This window comes from Scyliorhinus canicula, chromosome 1 (genome assembly GCF_902713615.1).
Source record: "Scyliorhinus canicula chromosome 1, sScyCan1.1, whole genome shotgun sequence".
NCBI lineage: Eukaryota > Metazoa > Chordata > Chondrichthyes > Carcharhiniformes > Scyliorhinidae > Scyliorhinus > Scyliorhinus canicula.
In genome coordinates, this window is record NC_052146.1 from 207690546 (window position 1) to 207717995 (window position 27450).

General features: G+C 42.5%; 2 protein-coding genes across 2 annotated transcripts in view; one reads left to right on the forward strand and one right to left on the reverse strand.

Annotated features, from left to right (window-relative positions):
- The window catches only part of LOC119971323 (SLX4 interacting protein), a 229150-nt gene extending 226260 nt beyond the window's left edge, over window positions 1-2890 (forward strand). Inside the window, 1 exon segment of the mRNA XM_038806719.1 lies at window positions 1670-2890. Coding sequence (XP_038662647.1) covers window positions 1670-2516 — 847 coding nt within the window. The 3' untranslated portion in view covers window positions 2517-2890.
- A 21031-nt stretch (window positions 2891-23921) lies between these two features.
- Window positions 23922-27450, reverse strand: part of jag1b (jagged canonical Notch ligand 1b) — a 50861-nt gene continuing 47332 nt past the window's right edge. The window contains exon 27 of the mRNA XM_038806684.1: window positions 23922-26681. Coding sequence (XP_038662612.1) covers window positions 26227-26681 — 455 coding nt within the window. The 3' untranslated portion in view covers window positions 23922-26226. The remainder of the gene's footprint in view (window positions 26682-27450) is intronic.

Consider the following 27450-nt stretch of genomic DNA (forward strand, 5'->3'; position numbering starts at 1 on the left):
TCTATGAATTCAAGTTAACCTTTTTAAAACAAACAGTGAACATCTTAGCAACCATCAATTCAAATACAACTCCCAAAATAGACAACACTAAGTCATCTTTAATAACTTCCCAATCAACATCCAGAAGACCCAAGAAACACCTTTTAACAGAAGCACATTAGGTTTACATTCACTACTGAGAACATTTATAATTCTGAATTCACCAAATGATCAAGAGATAGTCTTTTGATGGCAGAGAGATCAACAGTACACCTGCTCGGTCTGGCTTCAGCTCCAACACTGAAAACTAAACTAAAGCACACCCTGCAGCAAACAGCCTAAAACGAAAGTAAAAAGCTGACAGACAGCCCAGCTCCACCAACACTCTGACATCACTGATAAACACCCATTTCTTAAGGTACTCTCAGATGACACCATCCATATTTGGGCACCCGTGGTTCAGTAAGACTACACTATATATTGGCCTTTTGCTTGAGCCTGAGCTTCAAATTGCACATTTCCCACAACTGTTTATTTCTTCCAATGTAACATTATTCACCTTTGCCTCTATCTTATCACTCTAACATTGAAACCCTATTCCATTGTATTACAATCTCCATGCTCAATTACTCCAGTGTTCTCCTTGCTGGTGTCCTTTCATCTAGATTCCATAAATTCCAACTTATCCAAAATATATTTATTTGTATCCTGCCCAGTACAAAACCATGCTTGTCCATCATGGCTCCCTATCCCCAATACATTAAATTTAAAATAGTCATCCCTGCCCTCAAATCCTTCCGTGGCATCCTTCACTCCCACTACTGCAAGCCTCTTCAGACATCCTCTCCCCTCTGTCTCCTTTGGTTTCTGAAACTGGCTATCTGATGTTCATACCTGCCACTGAGGTCTCAGAACTTTCAGCTGCCTCGGCCCTGACCTTCACAGAACTCGTCTTTACTGCCAAGCCTCTAATTATCTTCCCTAATTTCTCTCCCAATTCATTCAGTGTTCTGTTCCTCTTGTTACTCCTTTGTGAAGTGCCTTGCGACATATTCTATGTTAAAGGCATTATTTAAATGCATTTTATCGTTGCATTACGATTTCTGAATTTCTAGGCTACAACAACTAGAGCAGGTGAAGCCTTATCGGCTCAACTGAAATAAACAAAACAGGGAAAAAGCTTCTCCCACAAATTGCATTTTGAGATCTTGAGCAAGTTAAATATCAGGGTTTTTAAAAAAATCTTTACCAGAATCAGCGTTAAGCACTTCTTTACAGGAACACATCATTCTGTTGTGCTTGTTAAGTATTCAGTATTTAAAATATTGGAATTTCCAATTATTGCCACAAAATTTGGACTTAAAGCATTTTCTTTTAATGTGTTGTCTGTTTGAACAAGCAGTATGTTAATAGAATAATTCTTTTAGGTTCATTTCAAAAACAAGCTTTTTCTTGTTAGCCCCACAAAATGTACTTCCTGCTTTTGCTTTTTTACTTAATATAAAATTTATGCGAAACGAGTATTAGTTTTCACAGCTGGAAACATCTGAACTATGTGCAACAGAATTAATTAAGATTGACATTTGAATAACTTTGGGGGCTTTTCACAAGTACTGAATACATAAATGAATGTTTTTCATCTGAGTGACAATGAACATCTTAATTCTTTCTGGACCTTTCATTTCTTCAGTGTGAAGAAGACTTGTCACACAAAAATGGGAAACTTTAACAAATCCGAAACTAAGAATTGTTTGCCAAAAGTATTGCATGCTGTGATAGAAGATGAGCAGGATGTAGCCCAATCTGCTGCAGGTTTCAGGCATGAGATTCAGGATATAAATACTGGAAGAACAGAAGATTGTATGAGCTCTGTTCAAAGCAAGTTATTACTTCCTGTCATAAAACTGGAAAAATATATTAATGAGATACAGCCAGTTCAAGAGAACTGCCAACAACAACCTCAAGCGATTGAACAGCTGAAGACAGGTTTGAAAAGCACAGTAGGCAGCAGTGAGTCAGCACTGCAGGATGCTAAACAAAATGAAGTAAACACAAAATTACAAACAAAGCGAAGGAGAGGCTCCAGTCAGAACGGAACAGATAGTGCCAAGAAGCTAGTTTCAGGGGAGACTCCAGCATCCCTCCGTGAGGTTACAATGGGAATGAATTCTCCTGAGTCTTTAAGAGAACCATCTGTGAGAAAGAAGCTTTTAAAACATAATTCCATTTGTAAAAGGTCAGTCAAAGGTAAACCCAACAGTTTTGGCCTCACAAAAGAGGATGGATGTGGGTCCTTGTTTTCTGTAGGCAGTTCTCCCCAAGACTTTTGCGACATGGATAAATGTAAAAAGAGACGACTAACAACACGAACCAAACTGACAAAAAGGTCAGAGAGGGCATTCCCACATCTTTCTGGTTCTGAACCGACGAATTCAGCAACAAGTACAGCATCGGTAGAAGTTGGGTCTGAGGCAGAAAATATGCCAAGAAAATCAAGACTGCGACAGCCAAAAAAGGCTGGAACTTTCAGGAATTAATAAGTTGTGACATGACAATCACTAATCATGTAATGCATAAATAAGTCATTTATCAAAGCTACATCACTCTTACAATGTTGTCGAGATGCCAGCAGTCTTGGATATTCCAAACTTGTACTTTAATATTCAATTCAATCCTAATGGATAACTTGCTCTCAATTTCAATGTAATTCTCTCTTTATAACCTTGAGTGGCAAGGTTAATTTGATACAAATACCATTAATAACTATTTATAAGTAATGGATTTCAACAAATATGTTTTTAATTTGATTTGAAAATCATTCTTTCCTGTCTTAGTAATCTTTATATAATTTCCATTTGTAAGCCTGTTGTTCCATCTTGTATTTCACAATAAAGATTAAATAGATCTGTAACTATTGTTTGGTTTTCACTTGAGATAAATGGCTATCTAGTAATATTGGTTTTACAGTGTCTTGGTGGTCTGATAAAGATGTGTGCAATTGCATTTAGTGGTGATTAATTACAGTAATAAAAAAATTACATTGATATGACTATACATGGTTAAAGCCAGTGACATGAATAAATATTTACCGAAACAATCTAGTTTTTCATTTACCCAATTTCAGCTGTACATATATATGTTACTTGATAACTTATTCATTTTGCTTGGAGATTTAGCCTCATATTGATCATGTAATTATCACTGGGAAAATGGGTTAATTACTGCCTTGAGGCAAATTAAGCTGATTTCATATTGTTTTAATGATGTCACTGAAATAATTGCTTTTTTCACCAATTTGCCCTAAAAGGTGGAGCTTCCCAAATATAGGTGGACTTTGTGATGACTAAACACAATAGATGCCAATGTTGACAGCAATCTCATCTCCCTTTATAGGGAAGGGTGCCATTCAGAAGCCCTTTTCTTGCATTTGTGCTAAAATGATGGACTGAAATGGGGAGGCGGTGGGCAGAGTGGTTATGGTGGCTGTACTAGTAATCCAGGATAATGATCTGGGGACACGGGTTCGAATCCCACCATGGCAAGCAATGGAATTTAAACTCAATAAAATATCTGGAATTAAAAGTCTGATGAAGACCATGAAACGATTGTCGTAAAAACTCATCTGGTTCACTAGTGTCCCTTAGGGGACCTTCTTTACCTGGTCTGGCCTACATATGACTCCAGACCCACGACAATGTGGTTGACTCTTAAATGCCTTCTGAAATGGCCCAGCAAGCGACACAAACACAAGAAAGAAATGAAATCAGATGGACCACCCGGCACCAGAAACGACAATGGCAAACAGCTCTGCCGACCCTGCAAGATCCTCCTTACTAATATCTGGGGGCTTGTGCCACAGACTAGTTAAGCAACATAGCCATACTCACAGAATCTAACCTTCCAGACAATGCCCCAGGCACCACTATCACCATTCCTGGGTATGCCCTGTCTCTCTGCCAGGACAGACCCAGCAGAGGTGGCAGCAGTGGTATACAGTCGGGAGGGAGTTGCCCTGGGAGTCCTCAACATCAACTCTGGACCCCATGAAGTCTCATGGCTTCAGGTTAAACATGGGCAAGGATACACCTCGCTGCGTACCACATACTGGCCTCCATCAGCTGATAATCAGTACTCCTCTATGTTGAACACCACTTGGAGGAAGTACTGAGGTTGGCAAAGGCACAGAACATGCTCAGGGTGGGGACTTCAATGTTCATCACCAAGAATGGCTCGATAGTACCACCACAGACAGAGCTGGCTGTGAGATCCTCACCAATCTGCCTGCTGCAGATGCATCTGTCTATGACAGCATCGGTAGAAGTGACCACCGCACAGTCCTTGAGACAAAGTCCCCTCTTCACATTGAGGATATCCTCCATCATGATGTGTGGCACTGCCACCTGCTAAATGGGATAGACTTTGAACAGATCTAGCAACTCAAGACAGGGTATCTATGAGGCGCTGTGGGCCATCAGCAGCAGCAGAATTGTATTCAACCACAATCTGCAACCTCATGGCCCGGCATATCCCCCACTCTACCATTACCAAGCCAGGGGATCAACTCTGGTTCAATTAATTGTGCAGGAGAGCATGCCAGGAGCAACATCACCGAATAATGAGGTGTCAACCCGGTGAAGCTACAAAACAGGACTTCTTGTGTGTGCCAAACAGCATAAATTGCAAGTAATAGACAGAGATAAGCGATTCCTCCACAAACGCATCATATCTAAGCTTTGTAGTCCTGCCACATCCAGCCGTGAACGTTGGTGGATAATTAACCAACTCACTGGAGGAGGAGGCTCCACAAATATCCCCATCCTCAATGATGGAGGAGCCCTGCACATATGTGCAAAAGACAAGGCTGAGGCATTCGCAACAATCTTCAGCCAGAAGTGGCAAGTGAATGATCCATTTTGGTCTCCTCCAGAGGTCCCCAGTATCACAGATGTCAGTCTTCAGCCAACACGATTCACTCCAGTGATATCAAGAAACAGCTGAAGGCGCTAAATACTGGAAAGGCTATGGGCCCTGACAATGTTCCAGTAATAGTATTGAAGACTTGTGCTCCAGAACTTGCCGCACCCCTAACCAAGCTGCTCCAGTACAGCTACAACACACATCTACCCAGCAATGTGGAAAATTTCCTGTACACAAGAAACAGGACAAATCCAACCCAGCCAAATTACTGCCCCATCAGTCTACTCTCCATCAGCAAAGTGATGGACAGAGTCATCAACAGAGCTATCAAGCGGCACTTACTCAGCACTAACCTGCTCACGAATGCTCAGTTTGGGTTCCGTCAGGATCACTCGGCTCCTGACCTCATTTCAGGCTTTGTTCAAACATGGCAAAAGAGCTGAATGCCAGCGATGAGTGTTATGTTCCTTTATTGTTCTCCAAGATAGCCAAAATGGTAGTGTTTACAAAGAACATAGAGCTATATGTTTAAACCAAAGCTAGTTTATTATAAACAACTTGAAATGGTCCACACACTACTGAGTAACAGCTAACAAAATAATAGTATTGAATCTGTTACAGTAATTAATTATCTCACTAAACCTACATTCTAACTCAACCTTACACTACCCTTCTTCTCCAACAGCTTCTCTAAGAATGCATAGAGACGCAGTCTTTTATAAGACTACTCAGTGATGCCATCTAGTGTTGATATACATTAACATCACCTTGTTAACCCTTTACTCTCCTTAGATTATATCATTACAGTGAGGTGAAAATGACTGCCCTTGATATCAAGGCAGCATTTGACAGAATTTGGCATCAAGGTGTCCTAACTAAACTGGAGTCAATGAGAATCGGGGAAAACTATCTGCTGGTTGGACTCATACCTGGCATAAACAAAGATGGTATGGTGGTTTGAGGTCAATCATCTCAGCTCCCAGACATCTCTGCAGGAATTCCTTAGGGTAGTGACCTAGACCCAACCACATTCAGCTGCTTCATCAATGAACTTCCCTTCCATCATTATGTCAGAAGTGGGGATGTTTGCAGATAACTGCACGATGTTCAGTACCATTCGTGACTCCTCAGATAATGAAGCAGTCAATATCCAAATGCAGCAAGACCTCAACAATATCCAGGCTTGGGCTGACAAGTGGCAAGTTACATTTGCACCACACAGTGCTAGGTAATGACCATCTCCTACAAGAGAGGATCGGACCATCGCCCCTTGGCATTCAATGGCATTACCATCGCTGAATCCCCCACAGTCAACATCCTGGAGGTTACCATTGATCAGAAACTGAACTGGACTAGCTATATTAATACTGTGCCTACCAAGGCAGGTAAAAGGCTAGGAATCATATGGCGAAGAGGATAAATGCAACTCCCAACAACACTCAGGAAGCTTGACACTATTCAGGGCCAACCTTCCCGCTTGATTGGTACCCCTTCCACAAACTTCCAAACCCTCTACCACCAAAGAACAATGACAGCCGTGTGTACCATCTATAAGATGCACTCCAGGAACTCACCAAGGTTCCTTAGACAGCAACTTCCAAGCCCACGACCACTACCATCTAGGAGGACAAGAGCAGCAGGTACTTGGGATCCCCACCATCTGGAGGTTCCCCTCCAAGTCACTCATCATCCTGACTTGGAAATATGTGGCCTTTCCTTCACTGTCACTGGGGCAACATCCTGGAACTCTCCTCCTACCAGCACAGTGGGTATACCTATATCTCAAGGACTGCAGTGGTTCAAGATGGCAACTCACCACCACCTTCTGAAGGGCAATAAATGCTGGCCTAACCAGTGACGCCCACATACTGCAAAATTAATTTTTTTTAAATAACTTGAGAAAGCTTCCAGGTTCTCATTTATATACAAGTTGAGGAGGTAATCTGTAGTCTAGTCAACCCATTATATTTTCTAAAAAGATAATCAGATTCACAAACAGATAGTGGGGTAATCTAAAGTCAACCCATATAAACATCTAAAAAGATAATCAGATTCACAAAAAGATAGTTACGGTAATCTAAAGTCAACTCTGGCTGAAGAAGCAGACATAATTGAGAATGATTATCTTTTTAGACTTAGCATGATTGTAGACAAGAATAAGCCATTTTTTGTCTTCACTATATTTTTGATTAATCTTCACCCAGCTTTTATTTGGCTTTCAGTATTTCTGCAATGACATCTCTCAATGCTTGGAATGCAGTAAATCTAATGCTGATGCTGTTTCTCCAACAACAACAACTTGTATTTACATAACACCTTTATCATATAGTTCAGTGTCCCAAAATGCTTCAGAAGAGCATTATCTGACAAAATTTGGCACTCATACTGAAATGAGAACTGACGACCAAAGGTTTGACCAAGCAGATGAATTTTGAGGAGGAGGGAGATGTTTAGATTTTTAGGGATAAGATTTATGAGCTTAGGCCGAGGCAATTGAAGTCATGGCTGCCAATGGTAGGTTAAAATCGGGAATGTTTGAGGGAATGAGAGATTGGAGTTGGGGGCTGTTTGGTCTTGGTCATGGTCGTAATATTAAAGGTTACAGACATAAGTAGCGGCAAGGGGGCAGCACGGTGGCCTAGTGGTTAGCACAACCGCTTCACGGCCCTGAGGTCCCAGGTTCAATCCCGGCTCTGGGTCACTGTCCGTGTGGAGTTTGCACATTCTCCCCGTGTCTGCGTGGGTTTCGCCCCCACAACCCAAAAATGTGCAGAGTAGGTGGATTGGCCACGCTAAATTGCTCCTTAATTGGAAAAAATAATTGGGTAATCTAAATTTTTTTTAAAAATAAGTAGCGGCAAGGTGATGGAGGGATTTCTAAACAAGGATTTTAAAATTACAACATTGCCAGTCCGAGAGCTAATGTAGGTCACGGAGCACAGGGATAATTGGTTAGCTAGATGTGATGTGAATTAGGATGCAGTGTTTTGAATAAGTTTATTTATGTCAGATGGGAAACCAGCCAGAAGAGCATTGGAATAGTCAAGTCTGGAGGTAACAAAGGCATGGTTTAAAACTGAGGTAGCGTCAGTGGAGGGCAATGTGATGGAGTGGAAATAGGGTCAGCAGCCCATCTCGGACACTGTCACTTGTGATGTGCGGAAAATATATCTAACAAAAATATACAAACAAAAAAAATCAGACATGTCTTCCAAGATCAAGGGTCCTCCATCATCAAGGGTCATTCATAATAATGTGGTCAAAATTTCAGTAGAAAAAAATCTGTCAAATTGGATTCTACTTTGAAGTCTGCAGCTGTTGAAGCCACATCTGTTATTCAACGGCAAGCATATTTCAAATTTGTCAAGGAAAGTACTGCTTCAGGCTTTAATTTGACCACAGTAGAATTGTATTCATAGAAATTAGAACATAGAAGGAGGTGATGTATCTCTGCCAACTGAAGCTGTATTCTTTGTCAGCTACTTCTCTAATTCTCTTTTCAATTAAGTTACCTAAATAACCCCTTGTGGTAATGCATTCTACATTCTAATAGCCTCTACAAGTTGGGGGGAAAAGGCCTTCAAACGCACCTGAAGTCCATGTCCCCATGCTCCTCATTCATCAACCACAACATATGCTCACAAAGCCCTATTGTCCACTTTCTGCCCGATGGTCATCTTTCTATCCAGGCAGCTATATTTCCTTTACTGCTCTGTTTCTTAATTCTTTGCAACAAGTCTCTTACATCAGTGTTTATCAAACATTCTGAAAGCCGGTCACAGCCGGCATTTTTCAAAACCGGTCGCGTCATTGGGCACTTCATTCTGCGATTGGGAATGCAGTGATACATGGCCCTATCATCAGCCCATTACTCACCCGTGGGTCCCATTGCTAGGTTTGAAAATGACTGTCTTATTAAACATCTTATTAAATCTGAAAACCTTTTTTTTTTTTTTTTTTTTTTTTTTTTTAATTTTTTATTGGAATTTTTTGCAGAAAATATAACAAAAAGTATAGCAAAAAGCAGTAATATGCAACTAACAGCCCCATAACACCCACAATTCCCCCCATAACGTAACATCACATGTATCACATTCCCCCACCCCCCCCCCAAACAAGAGAACTTAACCATAAATTAAAATTAGATAAATCAAATTTAAATAAAATAAGCTAACATAATCAACGCCCCCCCCCCCCCCCCCCCCCCCCTAAAATAAGCTAACATAATCAACGCCCCCCCCCCCCCCCCCCCCCCGGGTTGCTGCTGCTACTGTCCCAGTACCCTATCGTTGAGCCAGAAAGTCGAGGAAAGGTTGCCACCGTTTAAAGAACCCTTGCACCGATCCTCTCAGGGCGAATTTAACCTTCTCAAGCTTAATAAAGCCCGCCATGTCATTGATCCAGGTCTCCACGCTTGGGGGCCTCGCGTCCTTCCACTGTAGCAAAATCCTTCGCCGGGCTACTAGGGACGCAAAGGCCAGCACACCGGCCTCTTTCGCCTCCTGCACTCCCGGCTCTACCCCAACCCCAAAGATCGCGAGTCCCCATCCTGGCTTGACCCTGGATCCCACCACCCTTGACACCGTCCTCGCCACCCCCTTCCAGAACTCCTCCAATGCCGGGCATGCCCAGAACATATGGGCATGGTTCGCTGGACTCCCCGAGCACCTGGCACACCTATCTTCACCCCCAAAGAACCTATTCATCCTCGTCCCAGTCATGTGGGCCCTATGCAGCACCTTGAATTGGATGAGGCTAAGCCGCGCACACGAGGAGGAAGAATTTACCCTCTCCAGGGCATCAGCCCATGTCCCGTCTTCGATCTGTTCCCCCAGTTCCCCCTCCCACTTCGTTTTCAGCTCCTCTACTGACGCCTCTTCCTTCTCCTGCATAAGCTTGTAGATATCGGATATCTTCCCCTCCCCGACCCAGACCCCCGAGAGCACCCTGTCACTCACCCCCTTCGCGGGGAGCGCAGGGAATCCCTCCACCTGCCGTCTAGCAAATGCCTTTACCTGCAGATATCTAAACATGTTTCCCGGCGGGAGCCCAAATTTCTCTTCCAACTCCCCCAGGCTCGCAAACCTTCCGTCGATAAACAGGTCCTTCAGCTGTCTAATGCCCGCTCTATACCATCCCTGAAATCCCCCATCCATGTTCCCCGGGACGAACCTATGGTTCCCCCTTAACGGAGCCTCCATCGAGCCCCCCACTTCTCCCCTATGTCGCCTCCACTGCCCCCAAATCTTGAGGGTAGCCGCCACCACCGGACTCGTGGTATACCTCGTGGGAGGGAGCGGCCACGGCGCCGTTACCAGGGCCCCCAGGCTTGTATCCCCACAGGACGCTCTCTCCATCCGTTTCCATGCTGCCCCCTCCCCCTCCATCACCCACTTACGCACCATCGACACGTTGGCCGCCCAGTAATACCCCGAGAGGTTGGGCAACGCCAGCCCCCCCCCATCCCTACTCCGCTCCAAGAAGACCCTCTTCACCCTTGGGGTGCCATGCGCCCAAACAAATCCCATGATGCTGCTGGTCACTCTTTTAAAAAAGGCCCTAGGGATAAAGATGGGCAAGCACTGGAAGAGGAACAAGAACCTCGGGAGAACCGTCATTTTGACGGCTTGCACTCTGCCCGCCAGCGATAGCGGCACCATGTCCCACCTTTTAAATTCCTCCTCCATCTGTTCCACTAGTCTGGTGAAGTTAAGCTTATGAAGAGCCCCCCAACTCCTGGCCACCTGCACCCCCAGGTACCTGAAACTCTTCACTGCCCGCCTGAAGGGGAGCCTCCCAATTCCCTCCTCCTGATCTCCCGGGTGCACTACAAATACCTCGCTCTTTCCTAAGTTCAGCTTATAGCCCGAGAAGCCCCCAAATTCCGCTAACAGTTCCATCACCCCCGGCATTCCCCCCTCTGGGTCCGCCACATATAACAGCAGGTCGTCTGCATACAGCGATACCCGGTGCTCCTCCCCCCTCCGCACCAGACCCCTCCACTTCCCTGACTCCCTCAACGCCATGGCCAGCGGTTCAATCGCCAGTGCAAAGAGCAGGGGGGACAGGGGACACCCCTGCCTGGTCCCACGATAAAGCCTAAAATACTCCGATCTCCTTCCATTTGTGACTACACTCGCCATCGGCGCCGCGTAAAGCAGCCTCACCCATTTGATGAATCCCTCCCCAAATCCAAACCTCTCCAGCACCTCCCATAGGTACCCCCATTCAACTCTATCAAACGCCTTCTCTGCATCCAGCGCCACCACTATCTCCGCCTCCCCCTCCACTGCCGGCATCATGATAACATTGAGCAGTCTCCGCACATTCGTGTTGAGCTGCCGCCCCTTGACAAACCCTGTCTGATCTTCATGAATTACCTCTGGCACACAATCCTCTATCCTGGTAGCCAGGATCTTCGCCAGCAACTTAGCGTCTACGTTAAGGAGTGAAATAGGCCTATATGATCCGCACTGCAAGGGGTCCTTATCCCGTTTTAGGATCAAAGAGATCAGTGCCCGCGACATCGTCGGGGGCAAAGCCCCCCCCTCCCACGCCTCATTGAAAGTTCGCACCAGCAGGGGACCCACCAGGTCCGCATATTTTTTGTAAAATTCTGCCGGGAACCCGTCCGGCCCCGGGGCCTTACCTGACTGCATTTGCCCGATCCCCCTGACTAGCTCCTCCAACTCTATCGGCGCCCCCAGCCCCTCAACCAGCCTCTCTTGAACCCTTGGGAAACATAGCCTGTTCATGAAGCTCTCCATCCCCTCTCTCCCCCTCGGAGGTTCCGACCGGTACAATCCCTCGTAAAAGTCCCTAAAGACCCCGTTTACTTCTGTCCCCTTCTGCACTACATTTCCACCCCCATCCTTCACTCCCCCAATTTCCCTAGCCGCATCTCGCCTACGGAGCTGATGCGCCAACATCCTGCTCGCCTTCTCTCCATACTCATATACCGCACCCTGCGCCCTCCTCCACTGTGTCTCCGCCTTTCTGGTGGTCAACAAGTCAAAATTGGCCTGCAACCTGCGCCGTTCTCCCAGCAACCCTTCCTCCGGTGCCTCCGCATATCTCCTGTCCACCTCCAGAAGCTCTCCCACCAGTCTCTCCCTCTCCTTCCTCTCCCTCCTTTCCCTGTGGGCCCGGATGGAGATCAGCTCCCCCCGGATCACTGCTTTCAGAGCCTCCCAGACCATCCCCACCTGGACCTCCCCCGTATCATTGGTAACCAGATACCCCTCAATGCTTCTCCGAACCCTCTTACACACCTCCTCCTCCGCCAGCATCCCCACATCCAGGCGCCAGAGCGGGCGCTGGTCCCGTGCCTCCCCCATCTCCAGATCAATCCAGTGCGGGGCATGGTCCGAAATCGCTATGGCCGAATACTCGGCATCCTGCACCCTCGGGATCAACCCCCTGCTCAGGACAAAAAAGTCTATCCGGGAATAAACCCTATGGACGTGAGAGAAAAAGGAATACTCCCGCGCTCTCGGTCTCCCAAACCTCCAGGGATCCACCCCTCCCATCTGGTCCATGTATCCCCTCAGCACTTTGGCCGCCGCCGGTCTCCTACCCGTTTAAATCTGAAAACCTATGTATACAGTATTCATCACATTGACTCGGTTTCATTTCTTTTTTTTTTTAAAGCATCTATTTTGACTGTCCCACAATTAGCCCATCCCTTTTCCCAAGGGTTCACTAATTTTGTCTTATATTCGGAAAAGGATTGGACATGAATACTGGTGGCAGTAACTGATCTAGCTCAGTTTTGTTGGTAAACTTGGGAAGTTTAGCAGTTCATTTAAATTATCTGCCTGGAAAAGAAATGCTCCAGTCTGGATCTTCTGTTATTCTAAGAGCTTCAAACATCTGGCATCTACTTAATGGATCAGGTTTGCAACATGGGAGATGTATTCATTTGTATACACAACTGCTGCTGAGCTGATCCAGTGCATTGACCCACCACCCATGTCCTCCATGAATGAGGTCCAAATATCCAATTGCTCTTTCCACAATATGTCACATTATTTGTTTGCATACCTCTCTATTTTGGTGTTATTGGCCCAGAGACATAATGACAAGTTAGTTGGCTCTTGAAATGAATGTAATGCTTAGACAGTTACAACTTCAGGTGCTTCCACAGACTTTTTCCATTAACTTCTAATATTATGGGAACACTTTACTAACCAATAAGAGAACTGTCAAAGGAATAATAGTCCATTTAAGTTAGTTTGACTTGGACCCAAGTTGCCTATACTTCTTGGTCCCTATTTATAAGCAAACTAGACAAATTATTTGGATCATTTCCTTCCAGTGCTAGCTTACTAGATTTGGTTCCTAAGAAAAAAAAATCCACTCCGATAATATTGTTTCTGTTCTCAGCTTGTGAGCTTGAGAATTATTTTTAGTAGTTTGAGCTGTGACTCAGATCTGCAAAAATTATAAATTTTGCCAAGTAAGGATTTCATAAGGCAAAAGGCATATTTACAGTTAGTTGCTTTTGGTATGTTCTCATGAATTTCACATCTGCATTGTTCATATTCTGTGCAATATTTGCAAAGGAACTCCAAAAATTGAACCCTGCAAACTTAAGCTGAAAGAACTTGAAAATGTTGCATTGATTTATTTTGTGCCAAAATAGGTAACTCATCTCATTCTCTCCTCCCTCCCTCTCTCCTCCCTCCTCCCTCCCCAAGAAAGACTGGATAGATGATTGTGGTTTGATGCATTTGCCAATTCCCCTTAGTTGACTAAATTGGCTTTAAGTGATTATAAAATCACGTGACATTAACAATAAGAGATTCAGCACAATTGTTCAGGTTCTCTGTTTACTTTTCTATCTGACTGCTTAAGCAAAGTGATATCAGCGAAGAAAAAAAATTTCTGGAGTCACCTCATACTTCAGCCATGGATGCCACTACATATCCTGTGAAAAACAACGCTGATGTCTCCATTTCTGGGGATACGTCCACCGACATGCACAGCTATCTTGATTGCAATTACTCCCAGTGTCTACATCCCATCAATTTTGATGATGCCACCTTCTACATCAATTCTTCAGATATGTCTACAGAATAAAGATTTATTTGTGCCATTATTTCTAGGCTCTGGGCCCCACCCTCTATACCAATTCTTCCAACATGTCTTCAGAACAAAGATTTCCCCGTGCCATTATTTCTGTGCTCCAGGTCCTGGACCATTTCATTTTCTGCACTTCTGCTCTCATTCCTACCCCTCCCTCCCAGAACCACAATAAAATTCCCTTTGTGCTCAATTTTTCACTCCACCAGCCACCACATTCAACAGATCATCCTCCGCCTTCTCAAGCCTGATTCCACCATTGAACACATCTTCGTCTCTCCCCTTCCAGCATTCTGACGGGACAGTTTGACACCCTAGTCCACTACTCAATCATCCCAACACCCCTTCCCTTCTTAATGTGCCTTCCCATGGAAGCTCCTTTTCACCCTAAGGGTCCCAAACATTCCCACCAGTTGAAACAGTAAGTTGCTCATACTTGCAATTTAGTATGCTGTATTCACTGTTCATGATGTGATCTTTTCTACATTAGGGAGACCAAATACAGATTGGGTTACAGCTTTGCAGAGTACCTCCATCCACTCTGCAAATACGTTCACATGCTTCCAGTCCCCTGTAATTTTAATTCTCTTTCCCACTTGTACTCTGCACTCTGTCCTCAGCCTGTTCCATTAAAGCTCAATGTAAGCGTGAGGAGCAACAATTTCTCTTTCATTTAGGCACTTTACCGCCTACTGATTCAACATTTAAGGCCAGCAATTTCAGATTATAACTCTTATCATTGTTGTGGGTCTTAGTTTAGGTTGTCCTTGGTCAGGATCGATAGAGACCGCTGGAGGCAAAGTTGTTGATAAAATTTTGCCTTTTGTTAAATATTCTTCTAACAATATATAGGTCAAGACTTGGTACGAGGCTTCACACAGAATCATCCCTCAATATGCTCCATTGTCACATGACTGTACATCACTGATGATATAGACTGTTCATATACTTAACATTAACCCTTTACACTAAAATAACCTCTGCCCCCATTTTTTGGAGCTTGGTGATAGTTCTGCCATTTACACCCTTTGTTTCTTTACTTGCCTCATTATCCCATCTTTTGCCTTGCACCATCATCTCTTTTTGTCATTTAGTCTCCTGTCTTTCACCCAATCACCCTCCTCTTTTGTTCCTCGTGCCCTCCTCACCCATCCCTGCCTCTACCGGCTTAAAACATGGTGCATATCTATTTTGTCAGTACTGACAAGAGGTCATCAACCCGAAACATTCACTCTTTCTCTCCCCAGATGCTACTAGTATTCTCAACCCTTTTTGTTTTTATCACTACAGTTCCGACTTGAAGCAGAAAAACCCATCCCTCTTAATCTGTAGACCCTTGCATCCAAGAATGCTTTTGCAAAGTATTGTGGAATTATTCTAGTAGACCAGAGGTTCAGATAATCAATACTTGTAGTGATATATAAAGCATATATTTAAATACTTGAAAAGAACTTACTACATACTACACGTGTTTGGACTATTTATTTAAATATGGCATTATACTGGACTCTGTTCTAATTATTCCGGGGGTAAAACAGGCATTTGGCCCAACTGCCAAACTGATGTTTAACACCAGCCTTCTTCCAATATCAATAACCTCTTTCCACAATGACCACAGGAACATGGAATGAAGCATGAACAACCACCTTTGGACTCAAGAGATGCAAATGATATCAATGAGCCTGAGCAGACAAATGGAAAACTTAACTTTTCTAATTGGTACTTACCATTGCTGACAAATGCAATGATTGCATGCAGCAATGTGCTGACAGCTGGATATGATTCTTGTATTGAGGACATTGTAGAAACTGAAACAGCTTTATCCCAAAGCTGTATTTTCAGCATTCTGGCACTAAAAAACACTGAGCAAAATAACGTGTGAATGTATCAGTAGAACATTCAGCCAGTTAGTTCTGCAATTTGTAACAATAAATTTCCTTTAATAAAGAATAGTATTTTTTCTGTAATAATTTGAAGATTTAGGAATCAAATCACTTCAGCTATCCAACATGCGAGCATTTTGGAGGCTTTGGTAATCATATCAAGTAGATATAAATAGCTCCAACCAGAGATGCGATTAATGGGTCTGAATGTACTGTCAGTAGTCAGGGTTCTATGTACAAAGTATATTCTGTTCGCTGTCATTAAACATGTATTACAATTTAGCTCCACACTGCAGTGCAATGCTGCTTTCTTGAACTTTGGCATGTTTCCATTTTGAGTTTTAGCACATTGTGAAGTTTCCATTTTGTATTATGTTTTAAAATAACAATCTGGTTTGATTGTTGATTCACATTTGTGATTTATTTAATCGTTTCTCATTTGTTGGTGGCAGTTGCCTTTTGGAGGTAATTTTTACCCAGATTGGGACTATTTTAAATTTGAGCATTAGGTAGCGGGCTTCTTTGTGCTGTAAAACGCTTACGAGAATTGGACATAGAAAACCACAACTTTCGGGACTCATGGGAAGAAATCGGAGCACCATGCAGACAGGAGAAAGCGCAGACTTCACCCAAGCCAGGAATCAAACCCAGGTCCCTAGTGCCGTGAAGCAACAGTGCTAACTACTGTGCTACCATGCTGCCTTTAATGCCATTTAATACAGCTGGGTTGGTATCCAGTCTTGGCTCAGGAACCAATCTCCCCATGTATGATATTGTTGCTGTGGGAAAATCAGTTCAGACTTGCAACATTTTGATTTGATTTACAATGTGGTTTTCAGGAACCAATTGTGTTATAGGTCAAAGGACTGCCTGTATAGTGGTTAGCACCATCACTTCACAGCGCCAGGGTCCCAGGTTTGAATCCCGGCTTGGGTCACTGCATGGGTTTCCTCCCACTAGTCCCGAAAGACGTGCTGTTAGGTAATTCATTCTGAATTCTCCCACAGTGTATCCGAACAGGTGTTGGAATGTGGCAACTGGGGGCTTTTCACAGTAACTCCATTGCAGTGTTAATGTAAACCTACTTGTGACAATAAATATTAATTATTAAAGCCTCTTATTCAATTTAAAGTATTTTAGTTACATTAGGTTAAACAGAGAAATAAAACTGCTCCTGATATTTGGTGGCATAATAGTCACTTTGCAGTTCAGAGAGGCTTAAGAGAGCCAAATGGCATATTCCTGTTCTTATCTCAGAATCCCTACAGTGCAGGAGACCATTTGGCCCACTTAGTCTGCACCGACTCTGAAAGAGCACCCTACCTAGGGTCGGCCCCACCCTTTCCAAATGTTTTTGTATACTAAGGGGCAATTTAGCATGGTCAGTCCACCTAACAGGCACATCTTTGGACTGTGCAAGGACAACAGCGGAGCACCCGAGTAAAGCCATGCAGACATAGGGAGAAAGTATAAATTTCAGTCGCCTGAGGCCAATTGAATCCAGGTCTCTGGTGCTGAGACAACAACAGTGCTAACCACTGTGCCAATATGCAAGGCCCAGAGGTCTGGCTTGAAACTACTGGCAGTCTCATGCTACAATGGAGGTAGATTTGATCATAGTTGGACCAAGATTCTCTTGCAGAGCCAGCACAGACACAATGGGCCAAATGGCCTTCTTCAGCACAGTGATCATTGTCTTGTAGTTTCAAGTGTTATATTAATTTTCCTCACCTGTGATTGCAGAGCTCTGGTGTGTACATTGATGATTTTAAAGACTCCTAGTTCAGCATACTTTTTAATGAGTCAGTGAAGGCACTATTTGAACAAGTAGTTGAGGGTCTAATTGGTTTAATTTGTGGTGCTTAATGCTGTTTTTATAACAAAAATAGTATTTATTAATTTGGCACAACCCATTGTTTGTACAATCATTTATTTGTACCATGTTTAGGCGGAACTGGGCAAATTCATATACTGGTTCATTTGGTTTATTGTAAATGCACTTAGATAATTGCCTGTATGCAGTTTTGCAGCCTCCCTTCCATTAGACAATGAAGAATTGGAGTGTTCAGGCAGTGTGGTGGGAATGTATCTAGAACTAATAGCTTTGAATTGTAGGAAACAACTTGAATTGAATTAGTCTTCATTGGAAAAAGAAACTGGGGACATGATCCAGGTTTCTAAAGTATTCAGAGAAATTGATAGCACGTGTAAACAAGTTCGTTATTTAACTTGAAATGCGTGCACAGAACTAACGGTGCGAATATAAAATTAACACCTTAGGCACTGTTTGAGACTAGAAAGGATATATTTCACGATACTGGTGGATTCTGGAATTAAATCGCAGTTGAATCAGCTAATCCTGTCAATTTGGAGCTGGCTGAATATTTGGTTAAGAGCAGGGGTGAAGATTACATTGAGAAATTCACAAATGATTTGTGGAACAATGATTTCTAATCAGTACAGAATAAACAAAGCAGCATGGATAGCTACAGATATTCCGCAGTCCGACTTGATTTTCCTCAGAAGATTAAATAGGTAAAATGTAATCTACGATAGATCAGATTTTACACGCTATGTGAAAGGAACAAGCTTGATTGATCGAATAGCCTTCTCATTCTGGTCTTTATATTCTTAAATCAGGGAAATTAAACTTGCACATCAGACAAAACGGAAGGATCTGGGTTCAATTCCAGCCTTGGGTGATGGTGTGGACTTTGCAATTTCTCAGTGTCTGCGTGGGTTTCCACCAGGTGTTCCGGTTTCCTCCCACAGTCCCACAGTCCAAAGACATGCAGGTTAGGTGGGGTCACTGGAATAGGACAGAGGAGTTGGTCTAGGTAGGGTGCTCTTTCAGAGGGTCGGTGCAGACTTGATGGCCGAATGGCCTCCTTCTGCACTGTAGCAATTCTATGGTTCTAATTGTGATACTCTATCCAGGGAACCTATCTTAACTCCAGCATAGACCAGGAATTGGGCTGGAGCACAGTAGATCCAATTCTGTGCCCACATCCACCAAGGCAGCAACAGGAGCTTGCAATTTCCACAGCTAAAGACTCAAGAGTACTAGCAGGGTAATTTCTCAAGGGCAATCTGTACGAATAGACCATCTTTCACATGTTGATTTGCCTCATTTGTTAAATTCAGACAATTTGAAGACACATTTTATTCAAATTAAGGCACCTCCCTCAAGAATGGCAACATTATTTGGTCAAATCAGGTACCATTTCCTCTGCAGCAATAGAAGCAAAAAACTGACAAACATACCCAACCCATTAGCATAGCTCTTTCAGAGAGCATTTCAACTGAAATTATTCAGATCGACTCGAAACCTATGCAACTACATCAAGTGGACTCTAATGGGCCTGCTGAAAAATTACTCAATATAAATCCTTCCAACAGAAAGTATACAGGAGTGCTGAAACCAGCTGAATTTGGAATGGAAATGACATGTCAAAAGCAGGCACGACATAAACATTATCCATCAGCCTCCCAATCAGTAGTTAATATTAAAGTCAGGTGTTACTTCTCATGTACAAGTGAGGAAAACATAGTGAAGCATGTAGAATGGCTACAGCACGAGGTGGCTATTCAGCCCATCACCACTGTGTGGCTCACTGCAAGAGTAACTCAGCTGGTCCCAGTCCCTTGCCCTTTGTCTACTTATCCAATTCCTTTTTGAAAGCCATGGTTGAATCTGCCTCCACTCGGGCAGTGCATTCCAGATCCCAACCACTTGCCACAAAGACCAGGTAGATCATAATATCCAACAGTCTTATATGATGGAAACTAATTATGGATAGCCCAGTCAGATGTTTATAAATCATCCCCAAAATGATTCATCCACATTCAAAATCCATGCCTAAAGAAAGCATGTTCAGGCAGCAGGATGATAACAATGAGGGGCGGCACCGTAGAATCCCATTAACGCACAAGGAATGCAGACAAACCAACTTCAAAGTGAACTCTTGTCTGCAAAATCTCTCAGGACGCTCAATAAAATTGATGAAATCTTCCTTTTTGTGCACGCGAGACAGAGAGAGACACATTAGCCACACAATCAGAAGCTATTCCTCACAGGTACCCCAACTGTGCTCTTACCATCAATCCAATTGGATTTAAGGCTGCATGTGAATGTCAAATTAGTGTATCAGACTATATGGGCACAACCCAGTGGTCTAACTTATGTAATAGAGCTGAGGGAAGGATAAAAACATGGAAGGATTTAAAAACAAGTATTTTAAAATGCAGGTGTTGCTTAACTGGAAGACAATGTAGGTCTGCGAGCACAGGTGATGGGTGCACAGAACTTGGGGTAAATTAGGATATGGGCAGCAGAGTTTAGTTGGAGGTGGAGAGTCTGGCCAGGAGTGCATGGAAATAGTCCAGATTAGAGGTAACAATGACATGGATGAAGGCTCCAACAGTTGAGCTGAGGCAGGGAATGAGTCCGGTAATGTTACACAAGTGGAAGTGAGCAATGCTTGGATGCATTAAGCAGCTCCGAGCTGAAATGAGAACCATCTCTTATTATTCATTCTTTTCTAAACTGCAAGAGTTGGAGCCCTATACCACACAAGTCTCTCTTTACACTTTACAGGCTTTTAAAAACAAAACAAGCTTGGCACCATTTAAGTATTCCCTTGTCTTCCCCTCGATTAACAGATACTAAAATTTCAACCATGGCAATGTTCTGCAGTTTGGATCCCTGCCTGGCTATCTTAATTTAAAAGTACTGCAGTTAATTACTAAAACTTTTTCTCTTGGCAAAGTGTGTTCACACACTGCCCTTTCACCTTTTGCGAACTGCATTTAATTCTGTCGTTCCAGGATTGATACAAAGTCACCTCTCCTTGCTAGTTATGGGAGTCTCGTGTGAAAATCTGATGCTTAGCCTCAGTAGTCAAGGAGTATGGGATCAAGAGAATAAAACTGCCTATCGATTGCCATCAAGTTACATATAATCACATAATGGGATTATCGGAACTAGTTTTACAAATGGGGAGGGAGATTTTTTTTTTTTTTTTAATTTTAAATCACTACCGCAACAGTTAAGACTGAAGGATGAAATCAAGTGATTATTGGGGCAGTTGCATTATCAATAGTTGATCTCACTGGCTGCCCCAAACATCAACTACTTATTCCCTACACTGTTCTCACTGCTGTGCGTGCATAATAAACACTTTTACTCTGAACCTGCAGAGTTACAACTTTGTTAAGTTGAAAGTGTGAACTGAATGCTCAAGAGTCTTCTGGAAAGTGACTCAAACCTATACGGTTTTGAAGCATGTTAAATATCGACAAAAGTATCAGAACAATCATAGGAATAATGCATGGCTTACCATCAGTCTTCGGGTAATCTCATTGGTCTGTAACAGTGGCCAATTGTGGTACAAATAAGGTTCTGAAATGTTTAGTTGTATTTAAATCAGTGCATTCTGTATTTCTGAGCAGGAAATTTAAAGCTTGCCCAAATTTAAATCAGCAGACATAACAGACTTTCAATGTCTAGAATTGTAAATATATAAACTGGTGTTAAGGTAGAATGAGCCAAGCAACTCATAGCTGGTTGCCTCGCCAGCATTTCACTTCAGTCACTGTAGCTCAAGAAACACCAACCGTGCAATGGAAATAGCGAATAAGTTTGTCTACCCATTCACATTGGCCTCCTGACATCCCAAGTGAAGTAGTGAGATCTGCAGATCTTAGTGGGCAGTTTGATGCAATCTCTTCCACGGTCTGGGACTCCAGGACAACAATCATCCTTCAGTTTGTCCTTCATCTTCCACTTATGGAGCAGGCGGTGACACTATCACAGCCCTGTGCATATTCAGTCGAGTGTTGTCAACAGGGAGGGAGGCCAAGGCTAGGGGCCTCTGCTGTTGGGTCGGTGATAACTGCACGTGTCCCACCATTCTTTTCATCTGCACAGCAGATGGATAGCATCTGTATGGACGTTAGCTACCGCTTCCCCAGAACCACCAGCGCAATTAAGTACATTATTTTGTTGACTCTTGTGAAAGGGAAGGTTGGTTTTGCTCATGATGTTTTTCGCCATATGAAACATGATAGTGAATAACCAGCAGGGCAATGTGGGATGGCATCAGGAGCCACTCAGTTGGAGCAGATACTTGGTGCCCCTGATTTGTTTGGTGGTGGTTACAGGACCATGAACCAGAGCAGTATCCTGCAGCAAAACAGACTAGGGCCACCATTACAAGGCAAAATGCTCCAGCTGTGCTCCTCCTTGAACTTCCAGTGAGTTTTGGAATCAGATTCACACTGGCTTTCAACTATTTGGGCTAGCCATGATAAAGCGAGGCAGAGGGTGAGAGTTCTGTCCAGGGAGATGTCCAGACATTTTAGGTGGGTATTGCTCAACAGAAAACACATTTCCAAGCAGCATTACTATTCGGCTAGAACCCAACGCAACTGTCTTCGCGGGATGAGACCGAACTGCCAAGTTTGGAAGCAACATTCCAGAAGGTCCAGGTGGTTTGTGAACATTTTTCAAGTTTCTGTTCATGTCTTTGTAAACAGTACTATGTCATCAGTTTAGATGTGGTTTAGGATATGTCCAGCACCAATGTTGAAAAAAAAGTGCACACAATCCTTGTGTCAGACCATTATTGAGCATCCGTGTTCTAGTTTTAAGGTGGACAGGAACTTCAGTTGCACCTTCAGTGGTGGTAAGCCAGCAGTTTTGCAGAATTAAAATTATTGTTGGAAGCTTCAGTAACTGCGGGTGATGACGATCTATCAGTTCAAACAAAATGCCAAGTAATATCAAGGTGACGACCGAACATAAAGTGGCCTCTGCTCTGAAAGCATAAAATGATCAGCAATTATTTCTTCAAATCTCTGTGCATCAAGATAATCATTGAATAACATTGGTGAATGAGCAAAACTGTACAACTAAATAGAGGAGCTTGGCTCAAAAAGCAGTAAGCACTGGCTTTGGGGTAGGGGAAGAGATATTTGGCATTCACAACTGGCATGTTTTCACATTAAATTACAGAACACATTCTATGCTTGATTATATTGCAAATTCTGTACTGATCAATAACAAGGAAATTTGTAGATGCATCATTTATCAGCCTCGACTATAACCTAGCTGGCAGTATTCATGAAAAGAACTATTGAATAGGGTATTTTGCAAGTATCCTAAGTAATGGACTATTGGTATAGATCAAATATCAAATTAGATTTACCAGGATCCAAATGGAATTTTATCTTCAACTTCACTTCGAGGGCCCCAAACTGAAAGTCTGGCAGAGAACATACATATGTTGCACATACAGTCTAAATTCTACCAGCATCAAGACTCCCAACAAGAAAACTTTAGGTTAAAAGGCAAATGCCTTTAACAGCACTGCCAGGACTAGTCATGTGAATCAACTGACAACTTTCATTCCTCCCATTAACGGTTTTAAATGGTTAAAGAATAAGGATACACCAATCAACCATTCAAATAAATAATGGCAAGATGAAACTTCTCCAATCTTGTGTAGCGACACGGCGATGGCACTCAAGCATTAATGCAAAACAAAAATGTAATTTGTAAAGACGACACAGATAGAGAAGTATAGCAACAAATGACCTCCTCGCCAAGGACCGTACAACAGCACATCAAGTCTTTATAGAAAATCTCAAAGTGATGCACCACAGGAAGAGCCCATTTGGCCCATCATAGAGGTTGGTCATATTTAGTACAAATATTATAGGTGACCTCAGTTCTACAAAACTTTTTAAAACAAGTGATGAAGTCATTTTATTGTCGTTCCCGCTATTTCAAGGCACAAGTTGTACAGTTTCGGAATCCATATAGTCATGGGGGCAGGGGAACTTTGTACAGATTTTGCCCAACATAAATCAGTAGAGTTAGCCATCCAGACTAAGAATATTTAGTTAATCCCTCATTAAATGTTTTTGATTACTAGAATTCACAACAGGTTGTTAAAAACTGTTGTAGTCCCCCACCCTGCCCCACCCACACTGACCGAAGGGAAAATCGAGTGATGGTCTTATTTTAAGAGCAAAAATCTTCCATAAATCGAACTATTTCTGTTCAAAACTTTTTTATTGGGATTTTCCGGAAAATGGGCACAAGAAAAAGTCACAACATACAGACATGTTACAGAGAATTAAACAGTCAGCAAGTAGTGATTATTACACAAACTGGGAGAAACTGGACAGTAAGAACTTGAAAGTAACATACAAGTTGCTTAACAAAATATTTATGAAACTGTGAACCAAATTATGGGAAGTCATCTTAAACCAGCTATTTTACACGACACAATAACAAAAAGCTCTTGCAGGCAGCCTGAAAGAAATACAAGACAACCTGTGATAATGCAGCTACTTGCCTACATCAAAGTGGTGCCCCCTCTGTCCAATTGGTGAAAAGATCAACAACCATCTGCAGCCAATGCTAGAGTGCGCAATTGGAGAACGGATTTGCAGAAATTTACAAAGAGTCACCAAACTGGTCAAAACTACTTAAAACATGTTGCTAATATCCCAGCATTTTTACTAACCAAAAGATACGTTACTGTTCGCGTTAGTTGCAGTGCACTGTACAAGTCAGTCTTTTGGATCTCAAGGTACAGAAGTACCTGTATTATCAATGTTGTTTTGCAATCTAGCCAGGAGAAAATTTCAGAACTGGATAAACGCCATGGGGCACATCTTTATAACTGATAGTGTAATGCTAATGTTTTATTCTGGAATTATGGAAATGCATGCAAGTCTTCAAAAAGAAAGCACACAACAGTAGTGCATGGTTGTATCAAAATATTTAATAAATATTAATTTCCAAAATTTGCCAGGAGCAACACAGATGCATCATGTTCATATAACACTAATGTCACAATACACAAGAAAACATCAAGATCAAGGTTTTACCAATGAGATTACCATGTTTAAGAGCCTTTTCATTTCAGTATAGATATACTCTGCAGAAGCACTTGGATTCCCTCAGCTAAGGCAGGCAGTGTGACTCGGCATTTCTACGTAGTGATCTCACTGGAAAAATCTACCATTCAAGTATTCAACAGCTAGCTTATTATTAGAATACTTCCTAAATGCAGGTATGTTATTACAAAAATCAAATCTACAAGTGGTTCAATATTATATCCAGGGTGAAAGATCAGGATTTACAAAACAATGTTGTGCTGTGCTTTTTAATTAAAATGCACTATCTAGGAGATCTTCAATGTATTTTTTTATTTTATTTTATTTTAAGTACATGCAACCACTCACATTTCAGTTACACAAAAGTAAATATGTTAATTTGTTCCCTTACAAGTGTATTTTGTTCGCAGTCTGCCTGCTTGTCACTCAAATGTTTTTAAACTCTAAAGCAGCAAATATCAAAGCATTCTAGTCTAATGCTCTCCGCTCATCTCAAATTGATGTATATTAAAAAAAAATCCTGGCCAAAAAAAAAGAGCTTGAAGTGATATAGAAAATGATCCAAAATATCTGACATTGTACAAAATAGTTCGAGGCACAAGGCCATTGCTAGTGCTATAAAATAATCTATTCGGCATCTAAACACACCTCAAATTTGGCGTGAAGGCAACATTACAAGAAACGAAACAATTCATCAAAAATAAAGGAGCCATAAGCTTACAAAGCTATCAAAAAACCTTCAAATCTAAACATACATATAAATAAAGGAATGGTATTTAAGGCTCTTGATTATTTAAGTTATTAAATCAAATATACACAGTGATTAATTAAAAAAGTATTTACATTTATACAAAATCATAAACACTTGGCCTTTTAATTAAATTCTTCATCTGAACAGCAACTGCTGACATTGTATCTTCCCACCCCCACCCAACCAAACAAAAGAAAATCATCTTGGATGTTGATGATTGCTGTGGTTTCCAGCTGCATAGGCACTTACAAAACTAGACTTAACAAAAGTCAAACCTATTATACACAACTTAAACAATACTGAGAGATCAGAGCCAGGAAAAAATAAATAAAGATTCACCATCTTAAATTAAATTGGGAGCGGGCAAACACCTACAACTGGGGTTTCAGTTTGAAAAGGGCAAGGAATCCTAATTAGACTGCGATTTAATTACAGAATGGTTCAGCAATGCATTAACAGTAACTGAATTTACATCAGGGCACTTTGACTAGTTTTGCATAGAGGTGAGAGGATGCAGCCTGTGTAATCTCAGCCAACCACAGCAACTATCAATGCCTCTAAGTCAGTGTGCCTCAACTTGAACAAACATAGGGATTCTTTGTCGCTAATACCCTTTACACAAATATTACAGAACAATTTAGGAACTTGACTGAGCCTTTTAAGGATAGCAAAAGGCTATTAAATAGGCAACACTGCTAACTGCTATACAATGTATTCCATGTGACTCAAGCTCTGTGCACTTTCCAAGTCTCTGTTATCTTGTTTATTTGTCCAATTCGGATTCTTTGTAGGAGTGCCTTGTGCCAGCTTTTCATCTCTGTCTACCAGTGTATATGCGGGCTGTTTGGAAAACCTTGTCTTTTGCTGGTGCTTGTCCACATCCACTTCTTCTAGCTCTGAGTTATGCGTCCTTATTTTGGCAATTTTCGAATTTTTGTTTTCATAGTCTTTGCTGGCTGAACTATTCATTCCGTGCTTCTCGATGGGATTTTTTATTTGATGTAGCTGCTCTCGGACATTATTTGTCGTGTCGTCAGATGCTGTGGGAGTAGGACTGCTGTGTTTTCTCCGACGGCGTATCCACCAGAAAAACAGCATTACAAAACAACAAATCCAAACGACTGTGATCACGGAGCTCAGCAAGGGGACGAGGAAATCTACAATGAGAAAAAACAGTGAAAATAGCACAACAGCAGCGAAGGGAAGCTCCCAAAACCGTCGCTGAAGATGCCCGAGCCAAGCAGGGCCCACAGAAACCGAGTTGGTGCGTCTCAACCACAGTGATGACTGGATTGCTGCAATTAAAACATCAGCCCCTGGAGTCTGCACTTTGCATCATGAGCCAGTGACCTCCCAAGACACGTCTGCGAATGCCAAATTATACTTTGCAGGATTGCACAGCCTGCTCACAATCGCAAGACGAAAGCACCAAGATGAAAAAAAATAGCTTGGAAACCAATGAAGAGGGGATGCACTTTCCAGAAGAGTGGGAGAGAAATTTCAATAGGGAATGAAGGTATAGTTTCCTAAACCTCGTGTGCCTCTACAACACGGGACTGTGCAATGAGAAACTAATGTTCCGGCACTGGTCACCCCTAATGTCAGTTATAGAAAGCATTTTATTTTGGACAGATGGTGGTTGAGGGAAGGACAGGCAGGGAGAAAGAAAACAAAATCAGTGTATGTGGTCCGACCTCTTTTGCGTTTATCTGTATACAGACCCACATTTTGCCGATTTTCCTGGTAGATGTTGGACCATGTTATCTGGTACCGAGGTGGGTTGGGTGTAGAACCCCTGGTTGTCTGGGAAAGAGCAGCAGCACCCAACTCCAACCTAAAACAAGTCAGTGGGTTCCATAGTAACCCCAGGCTGACATCACTGTTTTATTGGACCCTACCCTCACAGGAAAATGCTTCAGACAATAA